The sequence below is a fragment of the Artemia sp. Qi Xiang Cuo genome, chromosome 10 (assembly GCF_049724085.1).
Source record: "Artemia sp. Qi Xiang Cuo chromosome 10, ASM4972408v1, whole genome shotgun sequence".
NCBI classification, from domain to species: Eukaryota; Metazoa; Arthropoda; class Branchiopoda; order Anostraca; family Artemiidae; genus Artemia; species Artemia sp. Qi Xiang Cuo.
Window position 1 is genome coordinate 7,214,564 of NC_142803.1, and position 18,017 is coordinate 7,232,580.

Below are 18,017 nucleotides of genomic sequence, written 5' to 3' on the forward strand. Positions count from 1 at the left end.
GAAGAAAGCTTCCCGTTATCAAGGACGGTGCTTTCTGTGCTGCTGTAGAGTTTTTTTAGGCTGACTATCTTTGTTGGGATGCCCGGAGCTTTCAGGATTAGCCAAAGGAACTGCCTGTCAACAGTGTCGAAGGCAGAACGAAAGTGTAATGAAATCTATGTAAGCTTTCTTGTTGAATTCCAGTTCCGTCTCAACGATCTGTCTGACCGTATGAATCTGTTCAGTTGTCGGTATTCCTGGCATGAATCTGGCTTGTTGGGGGTGGCGAAAAGCATGTAGGATTATTGCATGTTTCAACTGGAGCATTGCAAACAGCTTTCCAGGAACAGAGAGTAGGATGATACCACGGTAGTTGCTGCAATCTGTCTTGCTGCCCTTGCGCTTAAACACTGGCACGATGATTCCTTTCTTGCAGTCGGACAGTATAGCTTAAGTGAACCAGATTATACTTAATACTATGTCAAGCCAAAGAATCATCGCAGGGTCGCTCGTAGTAAGTAGCCCTAAAGCGATCCCAAAGGTGCCAGATGTTTTATTGTTTTTCAGTTTCCTCACTGCCATTTTAATCTCCTCAGGAGAAAATTCGGCGCCGTCGGGGGCTGGAGTAGCTTCTGCAGCAATGGCAACAAGCCCTGGGTCAATGCAGTCGGGCGGATCTGAGTTTAGCAGCTTATTAAAGTGTTTCCCCCTGAGACCAACACATTGAGGCTGATCATATATAGTTTTTCCGTTCGCTATTTTCAGGCTTGTGGACGTCATGGCATGTTGGCCAGTCAGCTCGCGCAGGATCTTGAATGTTGCGCCTTTGTCTTTCTTTTGGGTTGCGGTCGCCAAGGGGCTGTTTTAAAGATAAAAAGTTGCAAGATATATTTTAAAAAAGAAAGAAAAGCTATCAGTTTAAGATATGCCATAATTTAGTCTTAATTTTTTTTTTTTTTTTTAAGTATGTTGAATTTGGTTATTCGATATATTATCAAGTTTCACTTGTGATGGTAACGAAAGCTGGGATTGTGATTTGCATAGCTCTTGTTTTCTTTTAAAAGGGTGGTATAGTAAAAATATACATATTAATTTTTAAAATAAATAAAAGCCTGTAAGATATAATTTTGACAAAATCAAGAATTTGCAATAACTCAAAAATCTTTGATGTCATTTCCAACTTTAACTCTAAAGTAAAAATTTTCCACCATAAAAAAAACAAATCTCCAGCTCAAAAACTAGCTAATATTAATAATTTTAATTTGTAGTTATCATTGTAAAGCTTATGAATTATACATATATTAATGATGATGATTGCGTTTAATTTTTGGCTTGATTTCAGCGTTGACATAATCTTACGTGGTGAAATGGTAGAAACAGCCCAAGCCGGAGATCGTTCTGATTTCATAGGTACTTTGATTGTTGTCCCAGATGTGGGGAGCATTTCAATGCCTGGTGTTCAAGCCGACACACAATCAAGAAAGGGGAATCAAACGACTGATATGGACGGTGTCCGAGGACTGAAGTCTCTCGGTGTTCGAGATTTACATTACAAAACTGCGTTTTTAGCCTGTAGTGTTCAATCCTCCAACCCCAAGGTATGATTTATTATATGGGTAGTAAACCCGCTTTTTTGGCTTGACCCAAAGTCTGTGACCTGCTGAAACCTTAGGATGCAATATGCAACTAGTCAACCATTCACCCCGGTTTTCTCCCTACAGGTGTTTTTGTTAAATTTTCTTTTAAGGAAATATCCCTCGAGAGACTGTTCCAAACGGAGATTGATCACAAATCTGTTGTTCAAGTACTGAGTGTGGCATATAGGAAGGGCCAGGGGTCAGCTCCCATGATTTTTGGAATAAAATATTGATAATATTTTATTCCAAAAATTGGAATAAAATAAAATTCAAAAATTCAAAAAATTTTTAAATTGAGGGTTACACGGCCTACTAGGTTACTTTTTGCACACTACAGATATCGAGCTGTGGAGCCGAAGCGAGTCTGAGGCACGGCCTTATCCAGGGGGGGTGGTCGGGGGTGTTTGAAGAGCTAATCAAAATTTTGCTTCGGGCGCAAGAGAGGCCAGAACCGCCACTGAGCCATGTTCTTGGATGACATTGGCTGGACCTCAATGCATAAGCTTCATTGCTTTTACCCAATTAAGACAACTTATAAAAAAGGGAAGGAGTGTCGTCACAAGAACGTTACTAGTAAGTACATCTCTTCTCTTTTATCTGTATTTGATGACCGATGGGATTTGATAGCTCTTGTGTGCTCATAATGTACAGAATCTGGAAATATATTAGTTCCATTTTGCCCTTATAATACAACTAATCTCTCAATTTTTTTCAATGTTTTGGAAGGCGAATAATAAGTCATTAATCACTTCAATAATAAATGCCCGCTGGAATATATCCAAAGCTAGCATGAAATTTTTAGCCCTGCTTTCAATACGCTTACTGCATTTGATTTTTTTTAATTTTCAGGGTATATATATATATATATATATATATATATATATATATATATATATATATATATATATATATATATATAACTATTTATTAATTTTTTTTTTTTTGGGGGGGGGGGGGGGTCGGGGCTGGACCATGAATTGACAGGTCCCATGATTTGTGGAATAAAAATGGTGAATATTTTTTGGAGGAAGGGGGATCATGCCATGGAGGGTGGATCAGGGTTCAGTTCCCATGATTTTTGGAATGAAAATCGTTAATAAGCTTTTTTGGGGGTGGGGGGTAGGCTGGGCCATGGAGGGAGGGCCAGTGTCTTCTCTTGTTGGTAATCCGACCGTAAAATATGTAAAATTGAAGCACACATCTAGTAAAGCCCTCTTCGTTTCTTTGTTATTTTCTTTTGTTTTGTTGTTTCATCTTTGAATAATCGTGGATTAAAAATGAATCAAGTCCCAATAGAATTAGACCTGACAAACTGGGGGAGTTGGTGGTTTCAAACTCAACAAGGGGATGTAGTGAAATAAAAGCTAAGGTTGCAGCAATAGGATTTCTCGGGAATAGGATTGCTCACGCAGAAATCCATTGGGTGTTGGTAGATGGCCAATTAGTGAGATTTTTTTATCCTTATTTTTTGTGTTATAGTAAATTAAATTTTAAAAGATAGTTAATACTCACTTTCTGCCTTCTATTTAAAATTGTTGGCTGCTAAAGGCGTGTGAGCGATAGAGCCAAGATTTCATTTTTTGTTTTCTAGTGGCTGATGCTCACTTTTCTGGACTTAACTTGATGTGGGGACACCCTTTCCTTTATTTCTATTTTCTTAGAGGGGAGGGGAATGTCTTAGAAATAGAAACTAAATTATGTTATAGGTTTCTTCTCTGTGATATTCAGAGAGAATGAAAAACCACGCACTTGACCTTTATGCTAATCTAGAAAAAGGAAGATTATTGCTAATTACAGGATGACCATAGTGCGCATAACTGATAAATAAATGACTGGTAAATGAAACTGTGAGGTTTAAAAATAGAATTAATTGAAGGAATTTAGGTTTCGCCAGCATCTCTTTTGAATCCACAACTTTCGTTTTAACATTTAATCATATTCTTAGAAAATAGAAACACACTCTTAGAGTAGTAAACAGTAAGACAGATTCAAATACGTGGACGATATCTCCCTACTTCTGAAATATCTTGCTGAAAAGTCAGACGTGTCTCCCCAGTTCAGCAGTGAGATTAGTAAATCCTTTCTTGAGCAGTGTAGCATTAATGACCTCCACCTTAATGTGAATAAAACAAAAGTAATGAGGTTTAATCCGCTTAAGCGTGACCTCTCATGTCCGGATCTGTGGTACCCTACCGCCTCAACCTCAGGGATTCTTGGGGTTACTTTCAGTGTCGACTGTTCATTTAGCGCTCACATCGCCAGTCTGGTGAAAAAAGGTAGTTGTGCACTATGATCGCTAATTACCTAGCGCTGACTGGGTTTCTCACAAAGTCAGCTGAAGACAGTTTACGTGACATATGTGCGCCCTATCCTAGAATATGCGTTTCCTGTGTGGGGCCCTCAGGCTCATAATATTGACCACCTAAGTGAATATCTGAAGGCCATTCAAAAACGGGCAGTGAAAGTGATACTAGGCCTGAAATACAACTCTTATGAGACTGCCCTTAGTTCCTTACGACTGCCAATGTTGCGTGATAGGCGCTTGCAGTTGATATGAAATTTTGGGCAGTCCCTTCTTTCGTCCCAGAAACACCGTCCGTTGCTTCTCCCACCTGCGCCTATCACCGCCAACACCCGCCATAAAAACCAACTAGTGCCGCCAAAATGTCGAACAACCCGTCACAGTAATTCATTCGTGCCTTTTTTTGTCAGTTATTTAAACCGCCAGTGACCAGTTTTATGCAATGTACTAAACAGCGCTATTTCGTCATGGTTTTGGTCATGACTTCAGCCACAGGTACGATAGTTGTTTATAAAATAAATGAGTCTATGAGTAATACGAACTAAAGAGAATCAGTTCTAACGTAGGTACACCAAGCATTCATGTTGCGGATGGGGGATCTGAAATATCGTAAAAGGGATTTTCACGTGTAATACCCGTACGGGTAGCTTTTCTTTTTTCTAAATAGTCTTGCGATAAAATCTTATGTAGAAGCTTATTCAGCTCTATGTCTTCTTCACTACAATTGACAATTCATCTTAGGATACAAACGGAGGTATCAAAAGGCTCCGGTCCGGAAGTTTGATTAAATGGGACTGCTTTAAAGTTAGTGGGAACCGTTTTAAACATTTGATTGGTACATTGGATTTATTTTTACTTTATACCCTGGTAAATTTATTTTGCCTAAATCATATGCTCCAGTTGAAAAGGAGGTCTTTAACTCTGTATTTTACACTGTATACCTTTTTCTGTGCCCATGGATCAATTTTTAATTCAAAGGTCCCATGAAATTTATCATCTTTCCAAATTACCCGGTTTTGACGACTTATTCCGTCTCATCACACATGGACCATCTACCAAATAGTGTTTTTCAACGCTCCCAAACCCTTAACTGCTATTGCTACTAACAATGGGACCACCTACTAAACACATGGGACCATCTATTAAATAGTGTTTTTCAACACTCCCAAACTCTTAAATGCTATTACTACTAACAATGAGACCATCTACTAAACACGTGGGACACATGGGACATGGGACTACTAAATACATGGGACCATAAAAAACCAACAAAGAGAAAAATCTCAGTAAAAAAAAAAAAAAACAACAACAGACGAGACTGCGGCCAGTGGAGAGAAAAGACGAAAATTGTATAAAACAACGCGGATATTTAGGACCTATGACCTATTTTGTAAGCATTTAAATAGTTTTGATACAAATATACATTTTGATATAATTTTGATACAATTGATAGATTTTGATACAATTTGATACAAATAAGCATTTAAATAGTTTTAAATAATATACAATTTACAATTGAGATTGAGGAAAATAACAAATTACCTTTTCTGGATATTTTAATAATTAAAAGGGATCTCCACTTACTTTTCTCGATTTATAGAAAACCTACGCAAAATGATAAGTATTTGAATTTTTATTCGTGCCATCCTATGTCGGTGAAACGGGGGGTTGTGATTTCACTAGTGGATAGAGCCTTTAGAATTTGCTCCTAGGAATTTCTGGATTCGGAATTGTTATACTTAAGGGATATTTTGTTTTGTAATAATTACCCAATTAAGTTCATAGTAGGGTTATTGGGGTTTCTCAGTCTTCATGTTTAAATGTATAAAAACAGTTTAATTTCATTACCATATGTACTTGGTTTGGGTGAGAAGCTCACGGATTTTGAGTAAATTTAACATCGATACATCTTTCCGATTGTTGAGGCCAACGGGTAGTTTCTTTAGTTCTGGGAAGTATTCAACCCGGGGAAATTTAGTAAGTGAGGTGTATAAAATTCCGTGTTCTTGTGGGAAGTTCTATATTGGTAGGACTCACCAACAATTTGTTGAAAGATTTATTGAACATCGAAATTCAATAGAAAAAACCCTACACTTAAGAAAGCCTCTGGAAACTTTTGCTTCAGCCTTAGCAGAACATATTTGGTTTCAACCAGATCACTTTGTAAAATTTGATGAAGCCTTAGCTATTTCAAATGATGTTTGCTAACCTTTCGATAAATAGGGAAACGGGTAATTTAAATATTGACCTAATTTATGATAATCTTCTAAAGAGTGAATCAACAGTAAATAAGGGAGTTCAGATTTTAAATAATCACCAGCAGACTATTTTACCTGCTAGACCAAAACGATTTGCTTCAATAATAGCCAATAAAAGGATTATTCGCAACAGAATAATTAAAGTAATTTCCAGTTTGTTTTTTTTTCTCAGTTACTCTCGTGTCCTCACTGAAGTAACTCTATAATAGCATATTTTCCCTACGTGAATCAGTTTGCGCCAATTGTATATATTTTTTTTTTTTTGGTGGTGGTTTTTTTGGTTTTTAGTTTTAGCTTGGTTTTTATTTATCTTGTTCCTCTTGTGTTTCTTTCGTGCTGAAGACGCCTTTTTCGGATACAGGCGAAATATCCGTGTTGTTTGACATTTTTCGTCTTTTCTCTCCACTGGCAACAGTCTCGTTTGTTGTTTTTTTTTTTTCACTGTGATTTTTCTCTTTGTTGGTTTTTGTCATGGCTGGCCAGTTCGGCTTAAGATCTTTCACATGGGACCATCTACTAAATAGTGTTTTTCAACACTCCCATACCCTTAACTGCTATTACTACTAACAATGGGACCATCTACTAAACACATGGGATACATGGGACATGGGACTACCAAACACATGGGACCATCTACTAAATAGTCTTTTTCAACACTCCCAAACCCTTAACTGCTATTACTACTAACAACTCACTGCAGCACTAAGCCATCTGAGGCCAACACAGCTACGCACGCTCCTCCATCCCAATCCATTCAAAGCCTCCCCCTTCACACCCTCCCGAAAAGTTCCCGTTTCCCTTAAATCTTTTCTTACGGCATCCTCCCATCCCATTCGGGGACGGTCTGCTTTTCCTTTGACCCTAGATGGTTGGCCGACAAGGACGATGTCTGGCAATCTGTCATTCATCCTTTACTAAGGCTCTTCAACGTATTTTAGTATGACCTAGCCGGCCGAAACTGAGTCATATTATCAAGAAGTGGCTTTTTGGTTCGAATATTACCGGGGTGCCTCACCTTTGAACGCCTGGGAGAGTTTTGTCACTGGTAATCGTAGTTTCTTGGGAAATTTCGTAATTTCGTGAAGTGTGTTTAGTATTTGGTACATTAAATCCATTGATTCGAATGCTTTTGTTAATTTCAACGGGCCCCCCTTGTTTTCGGTCAGGTTGGTTTGTTCCGATACCTGCCTATCGATAGATGGCGAAATGCCGCTTTTAAAAATACTAGCAGTATTTTTTTTAAAGGTGAATTAATTGGAGAATTAAAGGTGAATTAATTGGAGAATTAAAATTGGTGAATTAAAGGTGAATAAATTGGAAAATTAAAATTGGTGAATTAAAGGAGAATTAAAGGTGAATTAATTGGTGAATTAAATGAGAATTAAAGGTGAATTAATTGGAGAATTAAAGGTGAATTAATTGGAGAATTAAAGGAGAATTAAAATTGGTGAATTAAAGGTGAATTAATTGGAGAATTAAAGGAGAATTAAAGGTGAATTAACTGGAGAATTAAAATTGGTGAATTAACTGGAGAATTAAAATTGGTGAATTAAAGGAAAATTAAAGGTGAATTAATTGGAGAATTAAAGTATAATTAAAATTGGTGAATTAAAGGAGAATTAAAATTGGTGAATTAAAGGGGGATTAATTGTAGAATTAAAGGAGAATTAAAAATGGTGAAATAAAGGAGAATTAAAGGTGAATTAATTGGAGAATTAATAGTCGAAAATCTAATTAGTATGTCTTTAAGGATAACTTAATCCCCCACTGTTCCCGAGGGAAGGGCTGCAAGTTATAAACTTTACCCATTGTTTACATATATTATTGGTTATTGGGAAGTATACAGGCGTTTTCAGGAGGAATTTTTTTCTAGTGGGGGGTCGGGGTCAGAGTCGGGGTTACGGGAGAGGATCTTGACTTGGGGGAAGGGACATTTCTATGAAGGGGGCGCCAGATTTCCCAGCATTATTTAAAAAACGATCAGAAATTAGATAAAAAAAAAGTTTTTTTCAACTGAAAGTAAGAAGCAACATTAAAACTTAAAACGAACAGAAATTATTAATTATATGAGGGGGTTCGCCCCCTAGTCAATACCTCGCTCTTTACGCTAAAGTTTTTTTTAGTACTTTCAAAAGAGCTATGTATTTTAATTAACCGGCCTTTATTATTATTATTTATTTCTAACCCACTCTGTACAGAGGTACAATACGTGGAGTAACACGAGGAAAAACACGTAAAATGCGACACAAATCAATATAGAAACTGATACGAATATAGAAATTCGTTACGTAAGTTAAGTCGTAAGTAACGTCAGAACAAAATTTCGAGAAAGCCAATTAGCCAAAAAAAGGAAAATTAATATGCGAATTTCTTTTTAATTATTCATGTACGGTGAGCCAAAATCAAATCTGCATTAATTCAAAAACGTTCAGAAATTAAATAAAAAAACAGGTTTTTTTTTAACCGAAAGTAAGGAGCGACATTAAAGCTTAAAACGAACAGGAATTATTCCGTATATGAAAGGGTCTGTCCCCTCCTCAACGCCTCGCTCTTTACGCTAAAGTTTGACTTTGTCTCACAACTTTATATTTTAAAACAATAAAAATTTTAGCCTAAAGAGCGAGGCGTTGAGGAGGGGACAGCCCCTTTCATATACGGAATACTTTTCTATTCGTTTTAAGTTTTAATGTCGCTCCTTACTTTCAGTTAAAAAAAAAACTTGTTTTTTTTAGTTAATCCTACAAGAATCTACCTCCAGAGACAAAGGCACCTTACAATTTGCAAATGTAGTTGTTGTTTACAAATAGGAACACACAAAAAATTGCCAAAACCTCAAGGTGAGCTGCTAATATTCTACAAAAAAAAAACGCTAAACCTCTTTTCTGCAAGAATATACCTCCAGAAACAAAGGCACCTTACAATTTGCACATGTAGTTGTCTTTTACAAAAAGGAACACACAAAAAATTGTCAAAACCTCAAGATAGGCTGCTAATATTATACAGAAAATTCAAGTCTACCTACCGATTGTTTAGAAGAAAGAGGTGGGGAGGTGGGAAGGAGTGATGACTTAATTAAAAAATAGTTCGTCCTGAAGACCGATTAATGAATTAACTGATGGTACCAATTCCTCTTTCTTGGTAAGAATAGGCGAAATATACAGACTTACTTAGACTTTGGCCCTCTTCTACCTGAAGGTGCATGAGGCAGCAGCAGTAGATCGCCAGCATGACCTGTCTTGTACCTCTAGCTAAGACCTTACCAGCTTTGCTTGTTTTCAAGGAGTCGGCCCAGTATCATTTTAGGCTTCTTTGACTTGTGTAGAACAGATTTTGTCCATCCCCACACATCATACGGCAAGCTTCATCACCCATCCTGTATATCTCCAGTATACCCGGCGGTGTCTTCTAATGATTTCAAGGATGGGAGTATGGTTAGTAACGCTGTGAATTTCTTCATTGGCTATCCATTCTCTCTAGTGTAAATTCAATATCAGCCTTAAACAATTATTGTCAAAGCCCTATGTGGTTGACCTTAGCTGGATGAGACCCAGAAATCGAACATTGCTGTAGTAACATTACTACCTTTGGACATGGTTAGTTATAAATTTTTGAATCATTTGTTTTGCCGGGCCAGGGTGGGTACCCTATGCCTATCGATCTTAGTTCTACCCCTGCCATGAATGATAGACCATCACTCAACACTTTTATTCACTGCCGCCAAGTTCAAGGAGGCACACTTTTGCCTCTATAAAGAGGCGACCCACCACAATGTTAAGCGATTTCAGGTCCTAGAGGTTGCAAAGAGACGGCGGTGATCGCTTTTCGTAGCCCAAGCTCAAACTAAGAAACGTGCAAAATTTCATCCTCCTCCGACTTTATCTTCATGGGGTAAACTGGACCGGAAGTTTTGACCCTCCCACCACAGCCCTGTTTTCAAAAAACCAAATATAGCCACTTAAAGTTCATTTCTCTTTTTTTTTTCCACGCCTACAGGCCACAGTTGGCAACTGATCCGGGTGAATGAGGCTCATTCGAAGCAGAATTCGACCTGTTAGGGCCTTTTGATATTTTCAGACCGAAAAAATTATCCCCCGAATTTACATTGACGAAAAACCTCGTTTTCCTATAAGAGCCCGCGAAAACGCGGGCTCGTTTTCCTATAAGAGCCCGCAAGCTGTCAAATCAGCTAACAGTTAGTCAAGCAATAATAAGTAATAAACTGTACAAAAACGTGCAGAAATTATTTGAAAAAAACTACGTTTTCTAAAGAGTTAAAGAGGCTGAGTTACAAGGTCGAACCTTAAAACGTACAGGGATTAGGAGGCCCAGATGGAGGGGGCTGCCGCCCCCCAAACCCCTCGCTTTCGCAGCCTTTAAATAAAAAAAAAAGTTTTTTAAACTGAAAGTAAGGAGCGACATTAAATCTTAGAACGAACAGAAATTATTCCGTATATGAAAGAGGCTGTGCCCTCCTCAACGCCTCGCTCTTTACGCTAAAGTTTGACTTTCTCACAACTCTTTTTTTAAACAATAAAAACTTTAGCGTAAAAGAGCGAGGCGTTGAGGAGGGCACAGCCCCTTTCATATACGGAATAATTTCAGTTCGTTTTAAGATTTAATGTCGCTCCTTACTTTCAGTTTAAAACCCTTTTTTTTTATTTAAAGGCTGCGAAAGCGGGGGGCTTGGGGGGCGGCAGCCCCCAACTGTGCCTCCTAATCCCTGTACGTTTTAAGGTTCGACCTTGTAACTCAGCCTCTTTAACTCTTTAGAAAACGTAGTTTTTTTCAAATAATGATTTTAATACAAACACTGCAGAGCCGACGTAAGGACCTTAGTAGTTAAGAAGCGTTGCTAATCCGATTACTTTACTTTAATTATTGGCAAAGCCTCGAATCCACTTTTCATGCTGTGGCCTGATTCACCAGGTTTCACAATCATAGGTAAGGGCAGGCTGAACGTAGCTGCCGTAAATTCTGATTTTCAGCTTCTTGAAAAATTTTGTGTCCCTCCAGACAATTTTGGGGTAACTAAAGGCAGAGCCGGCTAGGGCTATTTGACATGAAATTTCTCGTTCGCATATCGTATCTTGCGAAAGGATGCTACTGAGATATTTAAACTCTGTCACCACTTTACTTTTTTGCCATTAGCCACATTTTCCCATCCAGTATCGGGAATGACAGATTTTAAAATATGTTTGTCTTGCTATTGTTGATGTGAAGTTCTACAGTATTGGCGTCACGTTCAACTTCGTTTATATTCTATGGCATGTCTTATGGATAACGGGTGAGAAGAGCAGTGTCGTTGGCAACGTCGCCATCAATTAGTTTTCTCTTGGGTTTAGCTGAAACCCTCCATTGAGTTGGCATCCACGGAGAATGGAGTCTGTTCCTAAGGCGAATAGTAGTGGCGACAGAATACAGCCCTGTCGCACACCTGTTTCTATAGTGAACCACTTTGTTAAACCGCTCTCTGTCTGTATAGCACGCGCAGAATCCTGGTATACTACTTTTGTTTACATTGACAATTTTTGATGGAGTTCTATCTAGCAGCAGAATTCCACGTGGTTCTGCGGTGAATGCAAAGACATTGAGGAAGTCAATAAATACTTTAAGTATCTGAGTTTGCCATTCATTCAATTCCTCGAGCAAAACCCACAGGGAAAACACTAGTTCGCAGTTCAACCTATTTTGACGAAACCCATGCTGCCCATCTCTCAAGATCTTTTCCACCTTGATTGAATCCTATTAAGAATGATTTGATACAAGACTTTGAAACCCCGGATTGCAGTGCAATACCTCTCCATTTATCACACTTGGTTCTCTGACCTTTCTTAAATTAATTAAAAAAAAACTTTCCACAAAATAAGTTTTTCAAAGAAAAGTAAAGAACTCAATTAAACAAAAAATGAGTAAAACTAAAATCAAATAATCTACCAAGCGTGAAACTACCACAAATCAGCATCGATAAATAAATGAAACCCAAAGCGAACAGAAATTACAATAAATAACCGAGTCAAACTCAAAACGAGCAGAAATTAACATAAGTTGGGTGCAAAACCCCAAAGCCTACCCACGGCCAGAACAAAATTTGCACTGTAATGAAAAATTATAATTGTTATTACTTTTACAACTTTAATAAATCAAATAATATTAACATTTTGATTACTAAATATCAGTATATGTATATTAAACTGACAATGCACATTCATTGTAATTGAAAAAGGCACTAGCCCTTTCAATTTCCAATTGAATGAGCCCTTTTGAAGTTTCTACGACAGCGCTTTCAATAAAAACTTTATATGCCCCCAGGGCATAACTTACAACCCTTGCCCTGAGGACTGGGGGGAGGGGTTCTCATCCTTAAAGATCTAATATCCAAAACTTTCAACTACGTTGAATTAAATTGCTATCTAAAAATTTTGATTGGATGTATTTTGGGAAAAGGTGGGTGAGAGAGGGGGGTTAGTTGCCCTCAAATCACTTTTGACTATTAAAAATGGTACTAGTCCTTTGAATTTAAATCGAATGAGCCCCTTTTCAAGTTTCTACGACAAAGATTTCAATAAAAATTTTATATGCCCCCAGGGCATAACTTATAATCCTTGCCCTGAGGGTTGTGGGTGAGTGTCCTCCTTAAAAATATGTTTTCTATCTGGAAATCAACTACCCTGAATAAAATGGCTATCTCAAAATTCGTATTGGATGTGTTTGGGAGAATGTGGGTTAGTTGCCTTCCAATCAATTTTGAATAATAAAAAGTGAACTAGCCCTTCGAACTTCCGAGCGAATGGGCTTTATTGAAGTTTCTACGACAACACCTTCTTTAAAAACCTTATATACCCCCAGGGCATAACTTAAAACCCTTGCCCTGAGGGATGTGGGGGAGTGTCCTCCCTCATAAACATATTTTCTATCTGGAAATCAACTATGCTAAAAAAAATGGCTGTCTTAATATTTTGATTGGATATGTTTGGGGGAATGAAGGGCGTGAGGGGGGGGGGTTAGTTGCACTCCAATCACTTTCGACTATTAAAAATGGCACTATCCCTTCCAATTTCCAATCGAATGAGCCTGTATTGAAGCATATATGACAACGCCTTATACAAAAACCTTATATGCCCCCAGGGCATAACTTAAAACCTTTGCCCTGAGGGTTGTGAGGGAATGTCCTCCTCAAAAAAAATTTTCTATCTGGAAATCGACTACGCTGAAATAAATGGCTATCTCAAAATTTTGATTGGATGTGTTTGGGGGAATGATGGGCGTAGGGGAGGGGGCTATTGGCCCTCCAATCACTTTTGACTATTAAAATGGGTACTAGCGCTTTGAATTCCCAATCGAATGAGCCTCTTTTGAAGTTTCTACGACAATGCCTTCTATAAAAACCTCATATGCCCCCAGGGCATAACTTAAAACCTATTCCCTGAGGGTTGTGGGGGAGTGTCCTGCTCAAAAAAATATTTTCTATCTGGAAATCAACTACGCTGAACGAAATGGCTATCTAAAAATTTTGATTGGATGTGTTTGGGGGAATGATGGGCGTGGGAAGGGGGCTAGTTGCCCTCCAATCACTTTCGACTATTAAAAAGGGTACTAGTCCTTTTAATTTCCAATCGAATGAGCCTGTTTTGAAGTTTCTACGACAACGCCTTCTATAAAAACCTTATATGCCCCCAGGGTATAACTTAAAACCCTTACCTTGAGGGGTTTGGGGGAGTGTTCTTCTCGAAAACATATTTTTTATGTGGAAATCAAGTGCGTTGAACAAAATGGCTATCTCAAAATTTGGATTGGCTGTGATTTGAGATCGGCTGGGAATGGGGGGGGGGGGTAGTTGCCATCAACAACAGTTTGTCTATGAGAAGGTTCAATAGGCCTGTGAATTTCCAGCCGAATTAGCTTGGTTTAAAGTCTTTACGACAATATTTTATATAAAAACTTTAATATGCTCCCAGGGCATAACTTAAAACTCTTGCTCTGTGGGTTGTGGGGGATTGTCCTCCTCAAAAAGATTTTTATATCTAGAAATCAACTACGCTGAACTACGCTATCGCAAAATTTTGATTGGACGTATTTGGGGGAATGATTAGCGTGGGGGGGGGGGCTAGTTGCCCTCCAATCACTTTCGACTATTAAAAAAGGGCACTAGCCACTCCAATTTCCAATCGAATGAGCGCTTTTCGAAGTTTCTACGACAACTCCCTCGATACAAAGTGCCTGGGTATTGGTAAAAAAAACACAACAACGCATTGCGCCCACATCGTTCTTTACTTAGGCAGCGCTAGCGCGCTGCCTATGACTGTTTAACCATTATTACTTTATACCACTCACGTGCGACTTTTTTCCAATCGCGTGAAAGCAGTTTAAACATAGGATCGGCTAGAGCCCCTCTACCGTAGGGCCATGTTTGGTCTTGGATCTCTGATCAGCTTGAAAAATTCTTAACGAGCCGTTACTAAGCAAAAATAAAAAAAGGAACGATAAATGAAAGTATGAAATTCATATACGCTGATAATTCCGTTGTGGTGAATGCTGGTTAGAATTTAATAAAAAAAAGAAGTTTTTTAGACTGAAAGTAAGGAGCAACATTAAAACTTAAAATGAACAGAAATTATTACGTATATGAGGGGGTTCGCCCCCTCGTCAATACCTCGCTCTTTATGCTAAAGTTCGAGTTTGTTTCAATTCTTATAGAATGACCCCTGAATCACAAAGGCCGTTTATTTAGAATAAATAGCTCTTTTGAAAGTGCTAAAAAAACTTTAGCGTAAAGAGTGAGGTATTGACGAGGGGGTGAACCCACTCATATACTTAATAATTTATATATTATAATATAGAAATATGTCGCCAGGTTTTTACGACCATCTGTTCAAAACAGCAAGCAACAAAAAATGCGAGTTAATTTCGCCTAAAAATTATATAACCTTTTCTTGGGTGTTGTGAAATTGTTCTTTTATTTGGCCTTTGATTTCTTTTGTCTTGAATTTACTTGAATTTCTTATTAATATAGCAACCGCTCTATTTTGGCAAAGAAGTGAACATGGTGAAGGGTACTAATAATGTTAAAACAAAAGAATGTCGTCCTTTTTTTCTTATTTCTATTCACAGAGAAACACTTTCAATTGATTACAAAAATGCATACCACGAAACTTCGCAGCGGAACCAAGCTCTTGTTCGATACGTAGAATTTGATTATATTTAGCAAGACGGTGAGATTGACAAGGAGCGCCAAATTTAACCCATTCAGCTCCTAGCCCAACAGCTAAATCTGCAATAAAACTATCTTCTGTTTCGCCTGGCATGTGAGAAACCATAGTACTCCAGCCGTTTGCCTTGGCAAGCTTGTGTGTATGAACTATCTCAGTAACAGTACCAATTTGATTGACTTTGAGGATTAGGCAATAGGACGCATCCTTCTCAAGTGAGGTCTGAATTCGTTTTCGATTGCTTACAATCAAATTGTTGCCCACTATTTGAATATCTGTGCCATACATTAAATACACCGAAGCGTCTGCACAAATAGAAGTGGCGTTATCAGAGTTGGGGTTGTTGATGTCTAAATTGAATCTTCCATCTTGATATAATTCAGAAGCGTTTACATCTATCCCAACTTGAACTTTTCCTCTATATTTGGCCTCACGGATAGCAAATATTATTAGAAACACCTCTTTATTTTTTTGTATATTAGGTACAAATCCTCCCTCATCTCCAACGGTAATGTCGCCAAGATCATAGTGAGTTTTGATCAAACATTTCAGGACGTGATATATATCACTACCCATTCTCATAGCCTCGGAAAAAGAGCTAGCATCTGTGGGGAGAATCGTGAACTCTGTAAGCTTATTACTGGCATGAGATGCGCCATTAATGACACTAAATACTGGCACAGGTAAGATAATATCTGTCGTGCCGGCTAAAGTGGCTATATACTTGAACAGTGGTAGTCCTAGATGTCTCGCACCAGCCTTACAAACCGCCAAAGATACCCCTAAAATTGCATTAATACCGAGTCTTTCTTTCCTCGGAGTACCATCTAAGTTGCACAAGAACTCGTCAATTTTTTCCTGTTCTGTTACTGAAAAACCTTTTTTAATTAGGGCAGGTGCAATTATATGGTTGATGTTTCTGATTGCTCCGCATATTCCTTTACTGAAATATTCAGTTTTACAACCTTCACATGATTCTAATGCTTCATATATAACAGTAGAAGCCCCAGATGGTAATGAAGCTCTGAAAGTGCCCAAGGCCGTTTCCAGACTAACTTCAACTGTAGGGTTTCCTATAGAGTCATAAATCATATAAGCATGAATTTTAGAAATTGTCATTTTATTTGACATGCCTTGTTTAAGTAATGAATGTATTAGTAATTTGCCTACGTAATGTACGTTAATCTATATTCAATTTATATAGAATTTTTTCGCCTAGAAGGTTTTCTCTGGGAAAGATGATGTCTCAACAATGATTTATAATAAATATTTTTTGGACTTCTGAATTCCAAAAATTCAAATATTAAAAGCGTATTGCCACTGGAAACTTTCTATGTGATAATGTTTTGCTTTCCAGCTTTATATATTCAGACGAAAAAAAAAGAAGACACAACGTCATGGAAAGCTGTAAGTTTCCTGTGCAGGGTTTTCAGCCATGGCTATTCCAATGGTGGACTTTTTGCTTAGATCCGACGCCGTTTTTTATGGGTTTCAGGCTATTTTTCAAAATTTCCTTAAATTGGTTTTCAAAATAACAATTTACTATTAAGACTAATCGAGATAATAGTTGCCATTCATGAAACAGATAGAAATAGCAATTTTTCCCACTTTCTGTTTTTTTTTTCAAAACACGTGTTTTAATTTTTGGTTACTATAAGCCGTTGTTTGTCCTTTACTAGGTTGCAGCTTCCGCTGCAATCATGATTATGGTTGTCTCTAGGGGCAACGAATGAGCTGTTTAAGGGCTCTTTTGAAAGGAAGTTGCAATTTAGCGCTTTTTTTAATTAACAAAAGATAATGTGGCAATAACATGCAATTTTTGACAAAAAACGGCATCTTAACACACTAGATGACGAATGACGCCATGCATAAATAACGTCATACAGGATAAAGATCCTACACAGCCATTGCTGGCGCACATGGCGTCGAATCGACGTTTTACTTGCTGGGTCTTTTTTACGGGAACAAGTAGCAAGCATGTCGCCCAACCTTGCTGCAGCGGATATCGAACCCTGGGCAAATAGCGTCATATTGAAACTTAAGTCAGGATATATAAAAACAATTTGATGCCATTCGCAAAGTTGGCATGCGTTAACATAAAAGGATGCATAAAGTCAAGTCGCCTTATTAGCAAAGCACTCGTAAATAAAATGTGTAGAAAGAGCGATCTAAACGGGAGAAAAAACGAAAAAGCCATGAAAGCCGAGTATCCGAAGTATTTCAACGAACCAGGGATATCAAGAAGCAGAAATTGACAGAGAAAAATAAAGGATTAAGGAGCGTTATCATAATAATGAGGATTGCCGTAGAACAGTTTTAGATATGTAAATATAATAGGAAACAGAGACTACCGAAAGAACTATAGGCAAATTGTCGCTAGCCGAATAATGAGTAAATTCTAGAGTGATGAATGTTGACAAGATAAAATTAGAGATCTTATCAAATCAGATCTAACGCTCTAGCGTTGCCTATAATAAAGAACTATGGGTCACCAGTGTATTCTTATTATATATTTTTTTCAAAGCCTGTTCGTATAGAATGGGTGGGCGTATAAACTTTGGATGGGGCTCATTTGATTGGAAGTTGAAAGTTCTTGTGCCTTTTCCCTCCCACGGTCGTTTTGACTCTTTGTCAC

At 37.9% G+C, this 18,017-nt stretch overlaps 2 protein-coding genes and 1 pseudogene across 2 annotated transcripts in view; 2 read left to right on the forward strand and 1 right to left on the reverse strand.

The window, feature by feature from the left end:
* Nucleotides 1-18,017, forward strand: part of LOC148947418 (mitochondrial import inner membrane translocase subunit Tim21) — a 523,198-nt gene that overhangs the window by 411,941 nt on the left and 93,240 nt on the right. The gene's annotated exons all lie outside the window — the stretch shown is intronic.
* Mcm6 (minichromosome maintenance 6) overlaps nt 1-18,017 on the forward strand; it is a 103,831-nt gene that overhangs the window by 36,625 nt on the left and 49,189 nt on the right. Inside the window, exon 5 of the mRNA XM_089095839.1 lies at nt 1,322-1,577. Within this exon, the coding sequence (XP_088951965.1) occupies nt 1,322-1,577 (256 nt within the window). The remainder of the gene's footprint in view (nt 1-1,321; nt 1,578-18,017) is intronic.
* Nucleotides 15,275-16,508, reverse strand: LOC148947426 (enolase pseudogene; annotated as a pseudogene).